Source organism: Pleurodeles waltl, chromosome 2_2 (assembly GCF_031143425.1).
Source record: "Pleurodeles waltl isolate 20211129_DDA chromosome 2_2, aPleWal1.hap1.20221129, whole genome shotgun sequence".
Lineage (NCBI taxonomy): Eukaryota > Metazoa > Chordata > Amphibia > Caudata > Salamandridae > Pleurodeles > Pleurodeles waltl.
The window spans coordinates 810,062,838-810,086,019 of NC_090439.1; the positions used below are offsets into that span (position 1 = coordinate 810,062,838).

A 23,182-nucleotide genomic window follows, 5' to 3' on the forward strand; every position below is an offset into this window, starting at 1 on the left:
CAAGGAGACACCACCGGCTGCCAAGGTGAAGGTCAAAGAGGCACCACAAGCTGGGAAGGCAAGGGACCTTCTGCTGTAGGCAGGAAGGTCTGGTGCAGGGACTGATTCTGAGCCCCCACCACCAACCATGGCGGTTCAGCCGCCCGAGGCTGCAGGGGAAAGGCTGGAGCCTCCCCCCACCACCCGCATTCCCACCACCAGCACCGCCACCAGCATCACTGCCTGCAGCAGTGCCAGCAGCAGCAGCCCCAGTGGGCAGCTGTCCGAGGCTGCAGGGGAAGGGCTGGAGCCTCCCTCCACCACAGGCATTCCCGACACCAGCACCACCACAAGCACTGCCACCAGCATCACGGCCTGCAGCAGTGCCAGCAGCAGCAGCCCCAGTGGGCAGCTGTCCGAGGCTGCAGGGGAAGGGCTGGAGCCTCACCCCACTGCTGCCAGCACCACCAGCAGCCCCAGTGGGCAGCCGTCCGAAGCTACAGGGGACGGGCAGGAGCCTCCCCCCACTGCTGCCAGTATGGCCAGAAGCCCCAGTGGGCAGTCATCCGAGGCTGCAGGGGACGGGCAGGAGCCTCCCCCCACCACTGCCAGCACTGACACCAGCCCCGCCACTGCCACCACTGAGCAGCCGTCACCGCTGGTGAGCAGTGTGTAGTCCTTCCTCCATGGGCTGTAGTGCGTCCTGGCCCCTGCAAATCCTGTGGGTGTGACACCCAAGTGAGAGACTGTGACCTTGCATTCCCCATGTGCTGCATCACAGGGCACAAGGCCCCCTCCAAAACCAGTGGAAGAAGCCATGCACTCACCCCCTCCTTGACAGGAGGGGGTGAGTCCCAAAGGCCGCTGCACCTGGTGCCACTCCAGAAATCAGGTTCTGTGTGGACTACCGGGGACTCAATGCGGTCAGCAAGACTGACGCACACCCCAACCCCGAGCTGATGAGCTCATTGATTGGTTGGGAGCTGCCACCTACCTCAGTACGTTTGACTTAACGTCTGGGGACTGGCAGATTGCCTTAACTGAGGGGGGCAATGAGAGGTCTGCATTTTCTACCCCAGATGGGCACTTTCAATTTAAAGTGATGCCATTTGGGTTGAAGAATGCCCCTGCCACCTTTCAGAGATTGGTAAACCAGGTCTTGGTTGGGCTGGATGAGTTCAGTGCCGCCTACCTGGATGACATTGTTGTTTTCAGTTCCACATGGGAGGAACATCTTCAACACATCTGCAGAGTGTTGGAGGCCCTGCAGAAGGCAGGCCTCACTATTAAGGCAAGCAAGTGCCAAATAGGGCAGGGTTCTGTGGTGTACTTGGGACACCAGGAAGGGAGTGGCCAGGTGGCACCCCTACAGCCAAAAATTGACACCATTCTGGCTTGGGAGCCTCCCAAAACCAGACTGAGGTGAGAGCCTTTTTAGGTCTCACTGGCTACTACAGGAAGTTTGTCAAGGGATATGGTACCATTGTTACCCCCTTGACTGAGTTGACTTCTCTGGCACCACAAAGACACCCCAGGTTCTCAGAAGAGGAGCTAAGGGTCACAGGTGCAGCAGACATCCATTGCTAGGAAGATGGAGCTATGGCGAAGGATCGTGAACAGGGTCAACGCCATGGGATAGCACCCCAGAACAAGGGATGACATCAGGAAGAGGTGGAACGACCTATGGGGGAAGGTGCGTTCCGTGGTAACAAGACACCAGATACCTGTACAGAGGACTGGCGGTGGACCCCCACCTCCTTCCCTACAACTAACAATAAGGGAGGAGAAAGTCTTGGCAATATTGCATCCTGAGGGCTTGGCAGGAGTAGCAGGAGGACTGGACTCTGGTAAGTGAAATCTTTACTACTTTCACCCCCTACCTGCATGCCATCACATACCCCCACCCTCACCCTCACTCCCATCACTCCATCACCTCCCACACACCCCACCATCACAACCCACCCCTCCCACAACCAAGCCCTGCATGCAACACCAATGCATGGACCCCCATCACAGACCTGAATGGACACCCATCACCAAAGCATGCACACTTGAGACAATCACCTAGCCCAACAAATCACCACTCACACAAGCCTAAGCTGCCAGGGCAATAACAACTATAGAGGGCAACACACCCATGCACAAGATGACACACACAGAAATAATAACACTGCATTTACATCCCCACAGGTCCCCCATTCAACTTCACAGGAGAGGAGGTGCCAGAAACATCCAGTCCCCCACAGAAGAGGCCCACAGTGATGACAGCAGCTCTGGATGCCTGGATGACCAACCTGGCCCATCAGGGACCTCCGGACAGTCGGTTACCCAACCACAGTCCCATACCACCACAGAGCCTCCCCCCTCAGGAAACACCACCACAGCACCCACCCAGCTGGCCCATACCACTGTCCCCAGGACATGTCAATCAGCAGTGTGTCCACCACTATAGGGACCCCAGGCCACCCCATAAACACAGGACGATCAGGGACCTGGGGGCAGTGGCAGTGGGCACATGGTCCAGGGGACAGAGGCACAGGACAACAGGGAAGCTGGGAGGACTGCTGTTCGACAGGGGGAGGACAGGCCCAGGGAACCGACTCTCCATGAGGCACTCACCAACATCCTGGGAGCATACCACCATTCCCCGGAGATGATGGGCCAGATACAGGCCAAGTTGCTGGAGACTCAGCGGCTGCAGGAGGGACAGTACCTGGGGATCAGGGAGGACCTGAGGGACAGCCACACCACCCTGGTCACCATTGCAGGGGTGCTGGCAGACATGGCCAACACCATGAGGGAGGCAGTGGCACACCAACGGGCCCCTGACACTAGCCACACAGATGAACAACCTTACACCCCCAAAACGCTAGTGGACATGAGGCCCCGCCACAGGAACAACAGGCCACCAGCACCCCTCCCCCTGCAGAAGGATGCAAATGGTCCCTGTGATCCAGACAGAAGCCAGAGAATATTACCAAGACCCCCGCCAGGAAATAAGACTCTCCTGAATGTCACCCTTGTGTCCCATTATGTCACCCTGTCCACCTTGAACTGCCATTGCCCCCCTGGACAATGCACCAGTGATACAAATAGACTGGAACGTTGCCCTGGACTCTCCTCCACCACCACCCCAGCCCACTGCAATATTAGCACATTAGCACATAAATAAACACCCTTGTAAAAATACAAGTATGGAGTCTGTCAATTGATTGAACTATGTATTGGTTTAACAAGCTGTAAACACTGCAGTTCAACTGTACAGTAATGTTTACATAGGTATGACCTGTAGTTGGCTGCAGTCAACACACCAGGAGCCAGAGTGGGTACAGATATCTGAAAATAGACATGCCAAAGAGTATAGTAAGTGGCCATAGTAGTGGGAAAATCAGCCTGCCAGTGGCAATATCCAACACAAAACTGTCAATGTAAGGTGAAGTTACAGTGTCTTACCTGTGTGTCACTGGAAGTACTGTTGTATGAATCCTGTTCTGTTGTCCTCATCCTCTGCCTCCTCTTCGTCACTGTCCACAGAGTCCACTGCTGCCACATGCCCATCTCCAGCCTCATCCTCCTGCAGAAAAGGCACCTGGCGTCTCAAAGCAAGGTTGTGCAACATACAACATGCCACGATGATCTGGCAGACCTTCTTGCGTGAGTAGCTCAGGGAACCACCTGTTAGATGGAAGCACCGAAACCTGGCCTTCAGGAGGCCGAATGTCCTCTCTATAATCCTTCTTGTTCGCCCATGTGCCTCATTGTAACATTCCTCTGCCCTTGTCTTGGGATTCCTCACAGGGGTCAGTAGCCATGAGAGGTTGGGGTAACCAGAGTCACCTGCAAATATCGAGGGATACCTGTTAACCAAACACTAACCCTTAGGGCCAACCCCATACCCATACACCAACTTATACTGGGTGGGAACCATGGGCTCACCCATTAGCCACACCCGGTGCCTCTGGAGTTGAGCCATACTGATATTCATCAGGACAAAGGCATCATGCACAGACCCAGGATACTTTGCATTGACATGGGAGACGTATTGGTCCGCCAGGCACACTATCTGCACATTCATCGAGTGAAAGCTCTTTCAATTTCTGACCACCTGTTCATTTCTCTGGGGGAGGACAAATGCAATATGTGTACCATCAATTGCCCCACTAATGTTGGGGATAAGTCCCATTGCATAGAAGTCAGCTTTCACTGTGGCCAAATCCTCCACCTGGGGGAAAACAATATGGCTGCGCATGTGTCTAATCAGGGCAGACAACACTCTTGTCAGCACTATTGACAACATTGGCTGTAACATTCCTGCTAACAAGCCCACCGTCACTTGGAAAGAACCAGTTGCAAAAAAATGGAGCACAGATAGCACCTGCACAAGAGGGGGGATCTCAGTGGGGTGACGGATAGCAGACATCAGGTCTGGCTCCAATTGGGCACACGGCTCATGGATTGTGGCCCTGTCAAGTCTGTAGGTGAGGATAATGTGCCTGTCCTCCATAGTTGCCAAGTCCACCAGGGGTCTGTACACGGGGGGATGTTTCCATCTCCTATTCATCTGCAGCGGTTGCAATCTAGGGGGCAAAATTGGGAGCAGCTGGTCAGTAATCCACATTTCCAAACTGTACACTGCATTGCATGTTGTGACTGAAACAGTATGCTGTTGGATAGGCCCAAATGGTGCCTATGTGTACTGTGATGCAGTTAGCTACCATGGCCTGCCCCCCCCTTGAAATGGCGTCCGACTGTCCTGTTTGGATGGACAGGTGGAAATGAGGTAATGTCGCTGTCATTGTGCGCCGTTGCGGGAGGTGGTCGAGTACTGCCGTGCAACTCATTGGTTGTCATTGGGCCCGATGGGTTACAGTGGCAAATGGTGATGTACTCTGGCGGTGAAGGTACGCACCGCTACAGACGTGACCACCATTTTCTATCTGTTCTCTCACTTGCTACCTGACCTTCAACAGGAGAGGACCTACACTGCAAGTGCTGCTGTGATCTGTATCTGGAACTGATCATGGCTCGAGTCACTGGGGAAAGGGCCCCTGCCTTCACCGCTGCAGAGTTGGAGAGACTGGTGGATGGGGTCTTACCTCAGTACAGAATGCTGAATGGGCCTCCAGACCAACAGGTGAGTACAATCTGAGTACGATGCATGGGGCATGAATGCATGGATTGCTGTGTGTGAGGGCCTCGTGTAAGGGGGGGGGTGGTGGAAGGGTCCTTGGCAGCGTGCTGCATGTATGGTGGTCAATGTCTGTGCGTAAGGGGATGTGAGGGATATGGTGGGCCATGAGTGTAAGAGGCCGGACGGTATGGCTGATACCTTTTTCTATGTTTATTTGTCTGCAGGTCAGCGCCCATCAGAAAAGGTTATATGGCGTCCCATAGCCAAGGACGTGGGGACCCTGGGGGTCTACGGCAGGTGGAGCACCCAGTGTCAAAAACAGTGGGAGTACCTGAGACGCTGGCCACGGAAGATGGTGGAGACCCAGCTGGGGATGGCCTCCCAACGAGGAAGAGGCGCCAGTCGAACCCTAACCCCCCTGATGTTCTGCATACTGGCAGTGGCCTATCCGGAACTGGATGGGTGCTTGAGGGCATCACAGCAGCCACAAGGGGGTGAGTACAGTTTCCAAATCTACAACTTGCGCGTGGTGGGCTGGTCTCCGGGTGGGAGATGTGGGCCTGTGGGTGCCCCTAGGCCAGGTCGGACATTGCATGGTAGGTGCCATGTTGGGCAGGGTTCTGATGTAAAATTCCTCCAACCAAGCTAGTAGGCATCCACTACTGCGCAGGGGTCTGTGGGTCTCAGGTATGCTGCTATTGGCCTTAGGTATTCCTGTCCTAGGGCCGGTGACTAGGATTGTGACTGGTAGTGCACTGCATAGTGCGTAGGCCTGTTCCCTGAGTGAGTGTGCTGTGTACGGTGGTGTTGGTGCAGCCATTGACCAAGTGTATCCTTTGTCTCCCCCCCTTTTTGCTTTGTCACCCTGTCCTTGTGTGCATTAGCATCATCTGGCGGAGGAGCAGAGGCACCGGCGACAGAGGAAGCTGCATCCCACATGGCCCAGGAGGCCGGATCCACCGACGGTGAGGGCACCAGTCAGACGGAGGGTGAGAGGAGCACCACTGCAGAGACAGGAGGGGACAATTCGGACAGTGATACCTCCTCCGATGGAAGCTCCCTGGTGGTGGCGGGCACCTCTGTGGCCACACCAACTACAGGTACAGCCGCCACCCTTGTACCAGCACTGCGCTCCCAGCAGCCCCTCAGAGAGTTTCCCGTGCCCGCTCACCCAGGAGGGTGGGCATGTCCTTCGCCCCAGGCACCTCAGGCCCTGCTCCAGTTAGCCCTGCTGCCCTGAGTGAGGAGGCTATTAACCTCCTGCGATCCACCTCTGTTGGGCAGTCAACCATAGTGAATGCCATCCAGGGACTGGCAGGCCATTTGCAACAAACAAATGCACTCCTGGAGGGCATTCACCCTGGCATTGCGGCCCAACATAGATCAATCCAGGCTCTGTCCTCCTCCCTGATGGCAGCCATTGTCCCTGTCTCTAGCCTCCCCTCCACACCTTCCTCTACCCAGTCCCATTCCCCTGAATCCCAACCTATCACAAGCACACAGTCAGACCAGCATGCACCCAAGACAACACACAGAAGTGGCTCAAGCAAACACAAGCACCACACAACACCATCCAGAATCAGACACACCAACAACCACTGCCTCTACAGTGTCCCCCTCCTCCTCCTCGTCCACCACCCTCCCAGTAGCGTCTTCAATCACACCTGCATGCACTACATCCTCATCCACTACCTCCATCACCATCACGCCTATCACTACACACCCCTCACTGGCAGTCACCACCCCCACATCAATGCACACATCCCCTGTGTCCTCTCCCACTGTGTCTGTGGCCCCTCCTCCCAAAGTACACAAACGCAAGCACTCAGACACCCAACAGCCATCCACCTCACAACAGCATCCAGCCCCTGCACCTGCACCCAAACACAGCAGACTGACACCTCCTAAAACCACTCCCTCTTCCTCCACTCCCAGACCTTCACCCTCTTCCCGCCCCAGTGTCCCTCAGAAGCTTTTCCTCTCTGCCATTGACCTCTTCCTTACCCCTCCCCCAGTCCTTCACGTCGGGCCAGGGTGGTCAGAACCCAGACTAGCACCTCAGCCACCCAGTCCACGGGCACAGTAGTGTCGGCAGCTACTGCAGGTGGGAGAGGCTCCAGGGAACCTGCCATAACAACTGACAGTGTGCCTGCACCAGCTGCCAAAGGGAAGGACAAGGAGGAACCACCAGCTGGGAAGGGCAAGGAGGCACCACCAGCTGTGAAGGGCAAGGGCAAGGAGACACCACCGGCTGCCAAGGTGAAGGGAAAGGAGGCACCACCAGCTGTGAAGGACAAGGGCAAAGAGACACCACCGGCTGCCAAGGTGAAGGACAAAGAGGCACCACAAGCTGGGAAGGCAAGGGACCTGCTCCTGTAGGCAGGAAGGTCTGGTGCAGGGACTGATTCTGAGCCCCCACCACCAGCCATGGTGGTTCAGCCGCCCAAGGCTGCAGGGGAAAGGCTGGAGCCTCCCCCCACCACCTGCATTCCCACCATTAGCACCGCCACCAGCATCACTGCCTGCAGCAGTGCCAGCAGCAGCAGCCCCAGTGGGCAGCTGTCCGAGGCTGCAGGGGAAGGGCTGGAGCCTCACCCCACTGCTGCCAGCACCACCAGCAGCCCCAGTGGGCAGCCGTCCGAAGCTAAAGGGGATGGGCAGGAGCCTCATCCCACTGCTGCCATCACCACCAGCAGCCCTAGTGGGCAGCCATCCGAGGCTGCAGGGGACGGGCAGGAGCCTCCCCCCACTGCTGCCAGTACGGCCAGAAGCCCCAGTGGGCAGTCATCCGAGGCTGCAGGGGACGGGCAGGAGCCTCCCGCCACCACTGCCAGCACTGACACCAGCCCCGCCACTGCCACCACTGAGCAGCCGTCACCGCTGGTGAGCAGTGTGTAGTCCTTCCTCCATGGGCTGTAGTGCGTCCTGGCCCCTGCAAATCCTGTGGGTGTGACACCCAAGTGATAGACTGTGACCTTGCATTCCCCATGTGCTGCATCACAGGGCACAAGGCCCCCTCCAAAACCAGTGGAAGAAGCCATGCACTCACCCCCTCCTTGCCAGGAGGGGGTGAGTCCCAAAGGCCGCTGCACCTGGTGCCACTCCAGAAATCAGGTTCTGTGTGGACTACCGGGGACTCAATGCGGTCAGCAAGACTGACGCACACCCCAACCCCGAGCTGATGAGCTCATTGATCGGTTGGGAGCTGCCACCTACCTCAGTACGTTAGACTTAACATCTGGGGACTGGCAGATTGCCTTAACTGAGGGGGGCAATGAGAGGTCTGCATTTTCTACCCCAGATGGGCACTTTCAATTTAAAGTGATGCCATTTGGGTTGAAGAATGCCCCTGCCACCTTTCAGAGGTTGGTAAACCAGGTCTTGGTTGGGCTGGATGAGTTCAGTGCCGCCTATCTGGATGACATTGTTGTTTTCAGTTACACATGGGAGGAACATCTTCAACACATCTACAGAGTGTTGGAGGCCCTGCAGAAGGAAGGCTTCACTATTAAGGCAAGCAAGTGCCAAATAGGGCAGGGTTCTGTGGTGTACTTGGGACACCAGGTAGGAAGTGGCCAGGTGGCACCCCTACAGCCAAAAATTGACACCATTCTGGCTTGGGAGCCTCCCAAAACCACTGAGGTGAGAGCCTTTTTAGGTCTCACTGGCTACTACAGGAAGTTTGTCAAGGGATATGGTACCATTGTTACCCCCTTGACTGAGTTGACTTCTAAGAAGCAACCCAAAAAGGTGATCTGGACGGAGGCTTGCCAGACCGCTTTTGATGCCCTGAAGGCTGCCATGTACACACCACCTATGCTGAAGGCACCTGACTACTCCAAGGAGTTTGTTGTGCAAACAGACACCTCAGAGCATGGTATTGGAGCAGTACTCTCACAACTTAATGAAGAGGGCCTAGATCAACCCGTAGCCTTCATTAGCAGGAGGTTACTTCCCAGGGAACATAGGTGTAGTGCCATAGAACGTGAAACGTTTGCTGTGGTCTGGGCGCTGAAGAAGCTAAGACCCCACTTGTTTGGGACTCACTTCTGGGTTAAGACAGACCACAGGCTCCTCAGATGGTTAATGCAGAGGAGGGGTGAGAATCCAAAACTGTTGAGGTAGTCCATTTCCCTACAGGGGATGGACTTTACGGTGGAACACCGCCCTGGTACAGAACACACCAACTTCTGCCTTAGTGATGAGAACTCCCATGAGGTTGGGTAGTTGCTTCCCACTTTCAGCTGGGGGGACACGTGTTAGACTTTTCATCCTTGGCGTGGTCTCCCTTAACTTTTTGTCTCTGTTTCCCAAGTTGTTGATGTGTGCTGGACTTGTTTTTGCTGTTGTTGTTACTCTGGGCATTTTACCACTGCTAACCAGTGCTAAAGTGCAAGTGACGCTATACAAAATGTGTATGTAATTGGTTCATCCATCATTGGCATATTTAATTTACTGGTAAGTCCCTAGTACAGTGCACCATAGGTGCCCAGGGCCTGTAAATCAAATGCTACTGGTGGGCCTGCAGCACTGGTTGTGCCACCCACATTAGTAGCCCTGTAATCATGTCTCAGACCTGCCACTGCAGTGTCTGTGTGTGCAGTTTTAACCTGCCTATTCGACTTGGGAAGTATACCCACTTGCCAGGCCTAGACCTTCCCTTTTTATACATGGAATCACCCCTAAGGTAGGCCCTAGGTAGCCCCATGGGCAGGGTGCAGCATATGTTAAAGGTGGGACATGTACTTATGTGTTTTACATGTCCTGACAGTGAAATACTGCCAAATTCGGTTTTCATTGTTGCAAGGCCTATCTCTCTCATAGGTTAACATGGGGGCTACCTTTAAGTATTATTAAAGTGCAGATTCCCTTTGGGAGCAGATAAAAATGTGAAGCTTAGGGTCTCTGAGCTCACAATTTAAAAATACATCTTTCAGTGAAGTTTGTTATTAGATTGTGTGTTTGAAAATGCCACTTTTAGAAAGTAGGCATTTTCTTGCTTAAACGATTCTGTACTCTTCCTGTTTGTGGATTCCCTGTCTGGGTCAGTTTGACAGTTGGGCTGTTCGCACCTCTCTCTAGACAGTGACACAAAGGGGGCTGGGTGTAGCCGGGATATTCTGATAAGCCATATGTGCTGGAAGGGAAGGGAGGAGTGGTCAATCACCCCTGAATGGGATGTGCCTACCCTCACACAATGCAGTATCTAACCCCCTGGTGTGTGGCTGGGGCCTAGCTTGGACAAGAAAGGCTCTTACAAACACTTGAGACTTTACTTTGAAGTTTGCAGACTTCAAAGGCAGAAAGGGGTATAAGTATTGGACCCAAAACCCTAGACTTTAGATTACTTCAAGGATTCAAGAGGAACCTCTGCCTGGAGAAGAGCTGAAGAGAAGTGCTGCCCTGGCCTGTGACTGTGCAGTGTTAGGCTATCCTGCAGTTGCTGCTTGTGCCTGTGCAAGAGGACAGAGACTGGACTTTGTTGCCAGCTTGCTAAAGGGTGCCATTCCATTCCTAGACCCCAGGAAGTGAATTCCTGGAGAAAAACCAGTCTAATGATGCCAGACGACACCATGCAACTTTGCAAAGGACGCAGCTGCCGGAATACACGACGCCGCTTGGCCCGAGGCCAGAGATCTTGCTGAGTGCCACGAATCCGACGACCCTGTAAGGTGACGCCACTACCCTGGAACCACGACGCCACCTGCCTTGAAGGCTGTGGACCTCGTAGGAGTCCGACGACCCTGTAGGCCATGCGTCGCTGCAGCTGCTGATCCCGCCTGACTTCGCTGACACCAGAGGGTCCAAAGTCCATGAAGATCCGACGCCATCACAGTCCCTGTGACATCATCGTGACCCCGAGAGATTGCACCGGAGTATCGTGACTCCGCAAGACTTCGCATCTGCCGGAACCAAGGGCCGACTTCGCATCTGACGCCGCTTCACCTCCACCGCCCTGTAGTGAGGACCCGGTGCCGCTTCGCAACACTGCGGTCCTTCTGCCCTGTGGCACCAGAACCTACGCCGCATCGGATCCAGTGACGCCACTCTCCCCGACTCCGTGCACCGGCCTGTTTTCTAATTGTTTCTTAAGGTACTGTACCTAGCGGTCGATCGACTCAGTAAACGGTGCCATTGGCGTCGCAATGTAGGAAACAACTTCGTCACGACACTGCATAATACCAACTCTCAGCATTTGTGCCTCAATGCACTGTTTTCATGCTATTTAGATAAAATAATTACTATTTTTCTAAACCTGTGTTGTGTCATTTTGTAGTGGTTCACTGTATTACTGTGCATGTTTGTACAAATACTTAATACATTGTCTCTGAGTTAAGTCTGCCTGCTCGTGCCAAGCTACCAAGGGGGTTAGTGGGAGTTAATTGAGTGTGATTCTCCTTTAACCTGACAGCCAACCCAAGACCCCATTTCTAACACTTTGCATTATTCCACTGTACTCAACTACACTGTATGACACTCCACTCTTTGCCACTCCACTCTAGGCCATTCCACACAATTCCACTCTATGCCACTCCAATCTATGCCACTCCACTCTACAACAATCCATGTTACGCTATTACACTGTACATCACTCCATTCTACACCACTCCACTCTATGCCGCTCCACTCTACACCAGTCCACTCTATCCTACTACACTCTACCCTATTCCACTGTATGACATTCCATTCTACACCACTTTACTTTATGCTGTTACAGTAAATGCCACTCCAATCTACGTCACCACACTATATGCCAGAAACACTTAGGGGGTTATTCTAACTTTGGAGGAGGTGTTAATCCGTCCCAAAAGTGACGGAAAAGTGACGGATTTACCACCAGCCGTATTACGAGTCCATTATATCCTATGGAACTCGTAATACGGCTGGTGGTATATCCGTCACTTTACCGTCACTTTTGGGACGGATTAACACTCCTCCAAAGTTAGAATAACCCCCTTAATGTTATCCCACTCTACACCCCTCCACTGTATGCTACTCCACTATATACCACTACATTCAACACCACTACACTCTACATTATTCCACTGTCGGCCAATCTACTCTTTGCCACTCCACAGCACCCTATTACAGTGTATGCCACTACAGTCTACTCCACTACACTCTACCCTGCTCCACTCTACAACACTCTACTGTACACCACTCCACTGTATGCTATTCCATTCTACACCACTCCAGTGTACATATATACACTATTCCACTGTATACCACTCTACTTTGTGCTATTCCACTGTACACCACTACACTTTACCTCACTACACTCTATGCCAGTCAACTCTGGAACACTCACTGTACACCAATCCACTCCACTATACGTCACTCCACTCTATTCCACTCTATACCAATCCACTCTAACACACTCCAGCGTACGCCACTGCACATTACTACACTGTACACCAATCCACTCTACGATATTCCACTCTATGCCACTCCACTCTATGCCAATCCACTCCACTCTAAACCACTGCACTATATGCTAGTCCCTTGTACGATACTCCACTCTATGCTTTTGCACTGTACGCAACTCCACTCTCACAATACACTGTATGCTATTCCACTCCATACCATACTACTTTAAGCTACTCTACTGTACACCACTACACTTCACAATACTCCCCTATATGCTATTCCACTCTATGTCAATCTGCTGTATGACACTCCACTGTACACTGTTGTACTGTATTCCACTTCACTGTACCTCACTCCACTGCATGCTGCTTCACTCTATGCCACTGCACTCTACACTACTACACTGTACGCTACTACACTCTACCACACTATACTCTATGGCACTCTGCTGTATGTTATTCTACTGTACACCACTGTACTCTGCACCACTCCATCTACAATACTCCACTCTATGCTATTCAACTGTATGCCACTCTACTAAAAACCACTCTACTTTACTGCACTGTACAACACCCCACTGTACCACATTCCACTCTACTTCACTGCACTATACTCCACTCTACGACACTATAGTCTACGACAGTACAAGTTACAACACTCCTGTCTACTGTACTGCACCGCACTCCACTCAACAACAGTAAACTCTACGATTACAAAAAAATATTAAAAATAAAAAAACATTTAAATTCAATGCCAAAGCAAAGGTTAAACATTTGTTATAGCTAGGAATACTTTACTTATTGTTTCTATACAAACCAAACTTAAAATACACAAACATTAGAAATTCTTCAGTTATAGTCATACCTTAAATTTATAAATTACTCACCACCTTTACATTTATTTTACTTTATTTATTCTTTAGCTACAAATAAAACTTAAAGTACAAAAAATTTAAATTCCAAAACATATAACTACACCTTTAATTTAAAATGTAAGCAATACCTTCAAATTATTATAACTAGCGCATCTCCATGCAAAGTGTATTCAACTCAGTAACCAAACTACATTAACTAAAACTCACCACACTACCAGTCTCTGTGTTCCCACGAAAGATATGGTTTGTGATGTCATAACTCTTATTGTAAATAATATTATTTTAGATGGTACAACTGATATATTATAAAGGGGTATAAGCAGTGCATGGAGAAGGTGCAAGTTGTAGAAACTGGCCTGATCTGCGCAGGTCCAAACACAAACTTGAGGGATGTGAGGTAGTGAGAACAAAAATAGGATGGGCAAAATCTTGCTGAATAATATGAAATACCATTGGTCTGACATAACAGTATAACAGTTAGGAATATATTTCTACACCCCCTACTGGCCCCAAATGAATAATGGAGAGTAAATTAAAGGGGTTTGGCAACAATAGTGCTTGGCAAGAACGACAACTGCTGCTTCTGTTGGTGACTGCTTCCTCTACCACCACCCCTTAAGCCAGAAAAGGGGGGCTGAACAGGTTGCAATGGCAGCCTCCAATGACAGACAAGGCCACTCATTATTTGATAAAGTTGGTGGAACTGGAGAAAGTCAAACTAAATAAACAAACCATAGCTCTGCAACTCTAGAAGTGTTCTAGGGAAAAATCTGCCTTCTCGCCAGCTAATCATGTCCTATCAAAAGATATGTCCTTTTGTGATGCATGGACGTCTGGAAAAACCGAAAGACAAGCATCCAAGGGAGGCAATATGGTGACACAACAGTGCACACAGGTCTCTTCAACACAATCTGACACCAAGGCCAGATCTCAAAATATGCTAACAAAAGGGGAGAAGAAGGGTTTGATGGGACTGGGTCTATCATCCTTAGAACATCGGTAATTTTACAAAAAGGCCCAGTTCGAAGGATCTTCCACAGGGAGAAAAAAAAAAAATTGTATGAAAAACCCCCATCCGCCAGGGTTACCCCTTGTTGGCATGCTTCATCATTGGGTTTCCTCCCGTTCTGCTACAGAACGAGGCGTGCTGCGACCAGCGGAATACGTGGGAGCACTGTTGGTTTCAACAATGTGAATGCTAAAAGGGATAGGAGTGGTGGGGTCTTGGTGAGTTAAAAATACCGCCCTCTGGATGATATTATTATTTAATACGTCTCACAGAGGTGGTATGGTTAAAAAGGGGTGTTGGAAGGGGGGTATGTTATGTACCTTACCTCCTAAATGGTCGACATGTTTCAGAGTCTACCCCTAGACTCCTCATCAGGACCAAGGTGAACTCCCTAGTTTCACTCCTTGTACACCTACCACTAATGAAAGCACTATTACTACATGCTCTGTGGTGTGGCTAATATATACAACTAAATTAAATGAAATAATACCCATAGGTATCGATGTTCTGCTGGACAAACCTGTGTAAGAAAGAAAGAATAAAAGAGTAAAAGTTGCTAATTGCATCTCTCAGGGGTGTGGTGCTATTGCCACCATCACCCTGCCCAATGGCACTTGTAATCCACATAGAAAAACAAATATGAGACATACTACATATAGAAACACTACAAAACATTTCAACACGTGAGGCACCTCTAAGAAAACACACTTGGTGCATGCGTGACCTACTTTTAGTGTCTACGCTATTCGCCTCTTAGATCCTCCGGAAGGGGGGTGTTCTTGTAGTCACATACTGAAAAATATCTGCAGCAAAGTTAGACTCACCGAGCGCATCACCACCACTGCAGGTGGTCAGAGGCATTGTGCGCACTTACTTCATCAAAGCGACTCTCCCGCTTACAGCCTAATTCTCACTTCACCGGGGTCCAAAAACACTGCGGTTCCAGTTGAGATCCGGTATTTATGGGAGAAGCTGCTCACGCATCCCAACTTGTGGGCGCATCTAGCACTAGACGGATGACCTTCCAAGATGGCGGTCATCAGTGTCCACACAGAGGGCTGCGAGGGCCCCAGATCATGGGTGTCCCTCGAGGTGCCTGAAAAAAGTATTACGGGCACTAGAATACAAAAAAAGGAGAAAGAGAGAGGAAAAAGGGGGGGGGAAGGAAAAGGGAGGAAGAAGGGGAGAGAGAGAAGAAGACAAGGGGTGGGGAGGAAAGGAAGAGAAAAAATAATAAACAAATAGAAAATAACAAAAAGAGGATAAACAGCTACCATATGTCAGGGCTGGAAAAAGAAAATATTTTTTTGAATTCCTAAATGGTGACAAATGGCTTAAAGGGACTCATGTGAAGTATATTAACATATGAATGGTGACCTGCTGGATGTGTTGGTGTCATGCTCGTGAAAGGGAACCAGTCGTTAGTGTTGCATTAACTGGCCCCAGGGGATGTTTTCGTTCAGGCCATGTTGATGGGTGCATAATTTCAAAACCCAACGTTGTTCTCTATCAGGTAGGAAGGATTCGCTCCTAGACTCCTTGTGATGTTCAAGGATGACCCATTGGTAATCATCTACCGTGTGTGCGCTATTAATGTAGTGAGAGGACATTTTTGTGGTGGCGCGGCCACGTCTCAAATTGCTACGATGTTCACCAATGCGAATTTTCACTTTACTGGTAGTCATTCCTATGTAATTTCGATTGCATGGGCATGTAATCATATAGACTACTCTTTGGGTATTGCAGTTGGTGATACCCTTGATTTCCCATGTGGTATTGTCATTGAAAATGATCCTCTTGAATGCTTGTTGATAGTCTTGTTCACCTGATTGGAGGCTACATTGAATGTCGTAATGCAGATAGGTCTTTCCTCTTTCTCTTTTTGGGGAAAGGTGTCCAAAAGAGCCACTCTGTTATTGTTGCATGCTCGTTTCATGGCACGATTGATGATTCTGGGAGCGTATTCCCTAGCCTCCAATTTTAATGCAAGGTTCTGAGCTTGCTGTTTATAGTCGGATACTTCAGAACAATTTCTCCTAAGTCTGAGGAACTGTCCAAAGGGAAGATTTTCTCTCAAATGGCAGGGGGTGCACTGTTGAAAAGTAGCAAACAGTTCTTGGCTGTCGGTTTCTCATGAGTGGTGGTTTTTAGGGTGCCATTGGTTGCTATAATGTTAAGATCTAGAAAAACTAGCTGTTCCTTACTCTCCTTAAGAGTGAATCTCAGGAACTGATCCTGCACATTAAGCCACTCCAAAAAAGGGGCCACTTGTGTTTCTTCCCTCTTCCAGATGACCAGAATATCATCAATGTATCTTTTCCATAGTGAAATGTTTTCCCTATTTCGGTTGGTGGTTTTCAAAATTCTTTCCTTCTCTAAATGGTGAACGTAGAGGTCTGCTAGACTTGGAGCAAAGGTGCTTCCCATGCTGGTGCCAAGTTTTTGAAGGTACAGATTGTCTTCAAAGCCAAAATAGAAGAAGCAGTAGAATAGGTTTCAGATCCGGGGAGGATGGCCTGTGTACCACATGTGCCCACCCCATTTAACACAAGGCCCCTTTATACAAGGCCCTTTTACACAAGGTCCCATACTACCTCATGTGTATCCTCCACCTTTTGAGCATTAGGGTCCCCAGGGAGACCATTACTCACAGTACTGTTCTTTTTTAGGGACAGGCTAAGGACACCTGAAGGGCAAAACAAAGAGACAGTCTCAGGTCCATTGGGAATCAGACCTCTTAAAATACTGCCTCCAAAGCCCGGGTACAGGGAAAGAGTCTTCCTAATAGTGAGGTTGTGCTCGGTTTTTGGTTTAGTATGTCATGGGGTGTGCCCTAGCTGAAGTCAGTTCCTGCGGCAATAAAGGAACAACCAGCAGGGCCTGCAGCAAAGGATCTATGGTTCCAGAAGATCTGTAATCATTTTGAGGAGCTGCAGGATAGCCTCCTTGAAGACCACAATCTCTTGTGGAGTCGAAGATGACCCCGTGAAATTGAGGTGCATTGGTCTTAGGCAGAGAAATGAATCAGAGTTGGACTTAGAAGCTGGAGTCAGGCCTTAAGGAGTGCTGACTATGGGACCTCACCTTGGAGAGGGAGCTCATGGGAAAAGGAAAAAAAACACATTTTTTTTTAGTTTTCTCTTGAAGTTGTCTCTCTACTTTTTCTTGAACTTACCCAAGATGGTGAACAGCAGTGGGATCCAGAATGGACCCGCACTTGGAATGGGACGCAATTTGTTTCTTATGCTTGCCAATGTGGAGTTTAGATTGCCAATGCCTGACAGTGAGAATCTGTCACAGACCTTGGAGTCCTGTTTGGAGCAGAGGTACCAGAGGCAGATGTCTCCAGGATCTGTGACATCTACTTGCAAAAACAACAAGGTGATGGGTGAAATGCTCTAATTAATCTCAGCCACTGGCAATAACTAGGGGCTGTATCCCAATCCATTGTTTATTTGCCCACCAAGCCACGTCAGTTTGGACCTAGCCACAGGCAAATCAGCTTGGCCACTGATCCTCACAGGAGCAGTCTAGATCTTCCTTTAACCGGAAAACAATCAACCTAGGACCAGTTTCTACCTAATTAGGGCTCTTTAGTCAGGTATCACTTTGTTAGAGTGGCACAGTGAAACCGAGACCCACATATGTAATTTATTGCCAATCCCTGTAAATTTCACCAGCTAGGTCAATGGTTTTTAACCAGTCGTCTGGTGACCCCTGGTGGTCCAGGAAGTATACTAGAGGGGTCCGCAACTGAAAACTAAATAATGTTAACAGATTAATAAACTATATATAAATTTAGAAGCAAAATGTACAATTTGAAATTTTAAAACGTTCTGTAAATGTGTAGGAATTTGTAATTGGAGGCTAAAAATTAAGTTAGTATCCTATTGCTATGTGGGAGTAGTGCAAGTGCATTAAACAGAGTAAAGTATGGAAGAAGAGTAACCTCAATTCAATTAGAAAAGCCCCAATGTTGCTCTTAAAACTGATTTTTTATATTTATTGGTGAATTAAATAAAATAGTTCACCATTTCTGTACTTGTTCGATGAATTCTATATTTTGTGTGTGTTGTTTTGCAGTTCAAATCATGGAAAATGCTTATGCCAGAGCCCCCAGATTAGAATAATGATTCAGTGGGGGGTCCCTCGGCTCCAGTAATGATTAAGTGAGGGTCCTCAGACGTTAAAGGTTAAGAACGACTGGGTTAGCTGTATAGATGCATCTCTGGCCTGCACAGGGACTGCAGGTGATAATCACAACACAGAATGCCTCAAAGAAATTGCATACCACAACCCACTGCTTCTCGCCAGCAGTGGCGAGTCTTGGCTCTGATCAAGCTATACCTGAGACTTACAGCTATGCGTTATAAAATACTGGTCTCCCCTCCGTGTAACATATATTTATTTCAAGGCTATATCAATTGCAAATCATCTTACCAATATGGCAAAGGTTAACTGGAGTACAGAAATACTATGGTAGCACACGCTGAAATGTTTTCGAAAGTTGAGGGAAGTAAAATGTTTATACAAGATAATTTCTAATCGACTTTAATATTGAAAAATAATTGGAGTTGCTCATATAAAATCACACTCAAACGGACGATATGTTTGTAAACCATAGACACTATATTTATATCAGACTGTATTTTGACATACAACCATCTATTTAATAAATACTCAACACTCGAATAACTCTTTAAGACATAGCAATTTTTTCTATTTAGCGAATTAAAAACAGAATCATGTTATAGCTTTAATACGAATTAATTCATTCATTTGCTGCCTTTTCATCACATTGATTGAGACAAAAATATATTTTGATACCTTCTCAAATGTAGATGTCGGAGGAGTTGTAAACAGCACCGAAGCAATTTTTCTCTGAGCCCAAGGCATCTCCGCAACGAAATAGGACCTGCAGACAACAACAAAAACTATTGCATAACGTAATATAATTAGGAAACGTGTTACAGGTGAACAGGGCCGGCTTTAGGGCGGTACGAGCTGTGCGGTCGCACTGGCCGCTGACCTGGATAGGGGGTAGTGATCTCAGGGGGTGTGCAGTGTTTAGCAATAATACACGATTTATAAGCACCTACTGCAGAGTTCCTTGTGCGTCCAGCTTTCATGCAGCAATTAAAATTATATGATTACTGCAGTGATTAATTTTCCTACTAGAGAAAATGATCGGAGTTTTGTCCAGTGGCAGTTTTGAATCACCACAAAGTAGCGCAGAGGGTTAATATGGGTTCTGCAAAGAATAGTTCTGTATTTTTAGTTGATAGCTGAGTTGATTAGTAAAGCCAGTGTTTAAACAAACGTAATGAATGTAAGAGAGTGGCTATAGAGAAATGAGGGGCACTTTTACCGGGTGGTAGTGAGGGAACCCGTGGAGGAGGTCATATGGAGCTGGGGGCGTGGGGGCGCCAAAAAAGATTGTCGCACTGGGCGCCACCAGCGCTAAAGCCGACCCTGCATGTAAATATGAAGGATACAGCGTTTCGCGTTTGCATGAGAAATTTGGTGAGAAAAGATAAATGTGTTCAGGCCTACCAGCAGTATTAACGACAGCATTCGCGCTGCAGTAATAAGCGTGCCAGAATGGAAATTAATACAATGTTGAAGTTCATCAATTAAAGTAATCGAAATGATAACGGAGTCACTATACCACCACAAACATAAAATAACTGCAGTGCTCCAACCAGCCTGAACCATCTCTTCCACCCTCTAGGAAGCTCATTCCTTCAACCAGCTCTGAAATATATCCCAAATCAGGGTGATGGTGCAAAAAGCAAAAAGCTTTGGTATACATAGGCGCCTGCCTAAACATGACTTGGTAAATCCTTCAGTGAGACACCTTGACCATATCCACTAGCTGTCGCAGGCTTACATGAACTGACTGGAGAGAGGTCTGTAGGCCACGTTTCCTAGCTCCTACAGAGTGCAGCTGTTTAGATGGGGCAGTGTGCTATTCCCACCCTTATAATTTTTGTTTAGGCATCTGAAAGCAGATGGTACTGCCCGCATTGTTTCTTCTCAGGGCAACAGCAGGTGAGGTTTGCTAACCTGAAGGTGAAAGACCTGGTAGAAGGCAAAAGAGAATGCTTCGAGCACAGAGACTGGTTCATAGGAGACAGAGGGACAGGAGCCAGGTCTTGTAGTTTATACAAAGGTCAGTCAATCACACTCCAGGAGAACCACATCCCATATAATTTAAGCAGTCGAGAGGCAATAGCAAGTTGCTTTGCGAGTGCTTGGTTCCGTGATTCCCACTTGCTAAGTTCGTTCACAGTTTGGGCATTTCCTGCACTTTGGGTTGTACTACCTTTTCCCCTCGGGTTTCTCTTTGTTGTTCCTTACTATGCCTCTGAAGCTCTATCCTCTAGTGACTTTCATCTGCTGTGTGGACTCGATGACCACATATCAGCATCGTCTCCTAAACTGGGGATGACAACCGGGTACTTCCTAGGTTCGTTACTGGCTTTCCCTTATGGAAGATCAGGTAAGAGAAACAGAATTAGGGAAAGTAAAGTATTAATATATTGGCACCTCTACGGTTATTTATCATCTGCCTTTAGCGTTAAAAGTTGACTCCTGCCATTCCTAGTACCTCCGGAGTATGTGAGGACTACACAACCCTTTGGGAGAATGGTGGCTTTGGTTAAAGAAAGTATTTACTAGTGATGCTAAAGGGTTATTTCTACATGAAAGGTATTCTGGAGATCAGAACACTTAAAGGCTTTTATGGTTCAACTTCTAAAACAAACCCTAAAATTTACAATGAAAGTTGCCCGGATCTTTTTCTATTTAACTAGAGGAGCACTCTCTTGAGCAACACCGCTGATTAAAGGAAATAGTCCAATGCTATTGAAATAGAGTAAAAAACCTACGCAGCTGGCTGTACAAGAAGGGCCTTGAGTGTGGAAGAACAAACGGGCAGAAAGAAGAGAGACTTACTATGGCCAGGTTGGACTTTTCGTAAGAAGCCGCACCCTTGCTGCACAAAAATTAGAAGGTTTGTCTCTGAACTGCAAACCCCAGACAAGCCTCTTCTGCAAAAATCTGTTTTCTATTAAAAGGTCATATTTCCATCTGAAGCTCAGCCTTTCTATGCTAAGTGATCCAGTTCTGATAAAAGCACTTGCTAACTGAGGAGATTCTAGCATTTTTATTGATAAAGAATTCTGTGACAAACAGATTCTTGTCATACACAATACTCTTCCCAAGGTGGTTTTTGGGATATTTGGTACACTTCTGACTAATTGAGATACCTAATGGGAGAAGGAAACAGTGCTACTAGCTATGGAAAATGGCCATGCTATGTCCATTTCTTTAGATGCAATCTCTTCCCCATTGTTTCCTATTGTGTTTGATACTTCTTGGTCATGGCTCTATAAGACTGAACTCAACTGGCAAGATAAATCCATTATGTTGAGTTCTCATCACTGTACGCAATAGTATTGGCCAAGACTGACACCTCATCTGAAACAACCTTTGATTTGCTTTGTAACACAGGAGGACTAAGTACTAGTCCCATCCACCTATCAAGACTACACAAATGTATTCAGTCTGAAGAGAGCAAATACCTAACCATGTTGTAGAGAATACAACTGTGCCTCAATCAGGAACCTCAGTTCCACATACAGGATATACCGACTAACACCTTGCATTAAAAAACCTATTTGCAGGAAAACTTAGTAAAAGGATTCATCAGCCATTCATTGTCGCCAGCCAGGACCCCAATCTTTTTTACCCTGAAACTAAATGCTGAATATCAGCCATGTATAGACTACCGTGGTGTTACCATCCATAATAGATAATTCATGCTCCTAATTTCTGTCTTATTAGACCAAGTAAGACTGTCAAGATTTTCTCCGTATTATACTTAAGAGAAGCATATACTTAGTTTATATCAAAAAGGGAAATGAGCCGAAAGCAGCCTTTAGTACCAAACAAGAGTATGGTTTTTACAAAATCTAGCAACACAAAAGTATGATGGACAGAGTGCTGAAACTTTTCAAACACTTACCCCATCACAGATCTGTGTTTAATCCATCATTCTTTTGCTCACCATGTCACCCCAGTTTGGACCCAGCTATATGCAAATCAGTCTTGACCCTGTCCCCTATGGAAACAGTCCAGCCCAAACTGCCAGGCTAAGTCCTCCCTGGACCGTAAACAAGCTCCTGGGATTGGTTTCAGGGTATCACCCTTTATCAGCCAGTATAGCTTTAATCCAGTGGCACAGTGAGCACAGGACCCACGTCTGGGCATACCCTTCCCACTTAGGGCAACTTTAGCAACACAAAAGGATGATGGAGGAAGTGCTGAAACTTTTCAAACACTCACCTGCAGTCACATATCTGGGTTAATCTATTGTTCTTTTACCCACCATGCCACTCCAGTTTGGACCTAGCCATATGCAAATCAGTCTTACAAAATCTAGCCAATGCTATTTGGTCCCAGCCCCTGAGTGATGCACCCACCCTATCAAGGAAAGGTAATACCATTTCACTGCTCGGGCTCATTCACCACCACTGGCTGCCTCTCAAACTTCCCAATCTCGTGCCTCAGTTGTCTATGGTTCAAATCTCACCTTCCTTTCTCATTTTTCTCACCCTCTCCCTGCCATCATTTGTCTGCATAATGTTGCAGCCAGCCCCCACCTTGTAACTGTCATTTGCCCAGTGCCCCAATATAAATCATGGCCAAGACAACTGATATCTGCTTCTGCTCAGGCCCACTGGCCACCACTCATCGATGTTCAGTCTACCAGCTTTACTTTGACCACCAGCTACAACCTGCAGTAAACCGACTTTGC

The 23,182-nt window shown here is 48.4% G+C and overlaps 1 protein-coding gene across 2 annotated transcripts in view; it reads right to left on the bottom strand.

Moving 5' to 3' along the window:
- LOC138282643 (regulator of microtubule dynamics protein 1-like) overlaps nt 1-23,182 on the bottom strand; it is a 528,856-nt gene that overhangs the window by 134,304 nt on the left and 371,370 nt on the right. For both annotated transcript variants that reach the window (XM_069220437.1, XM_069220438.1), the window contains one exon: nt 19,189-19,276. In XM_069220437.1, the coding sequence (XP_069076538.1) occupies nt 19,189-19,276 (88 nt within the window). The remainder of the gene's footprint in view (nt 1-19,188; nt 19,277-23,182) is intronic.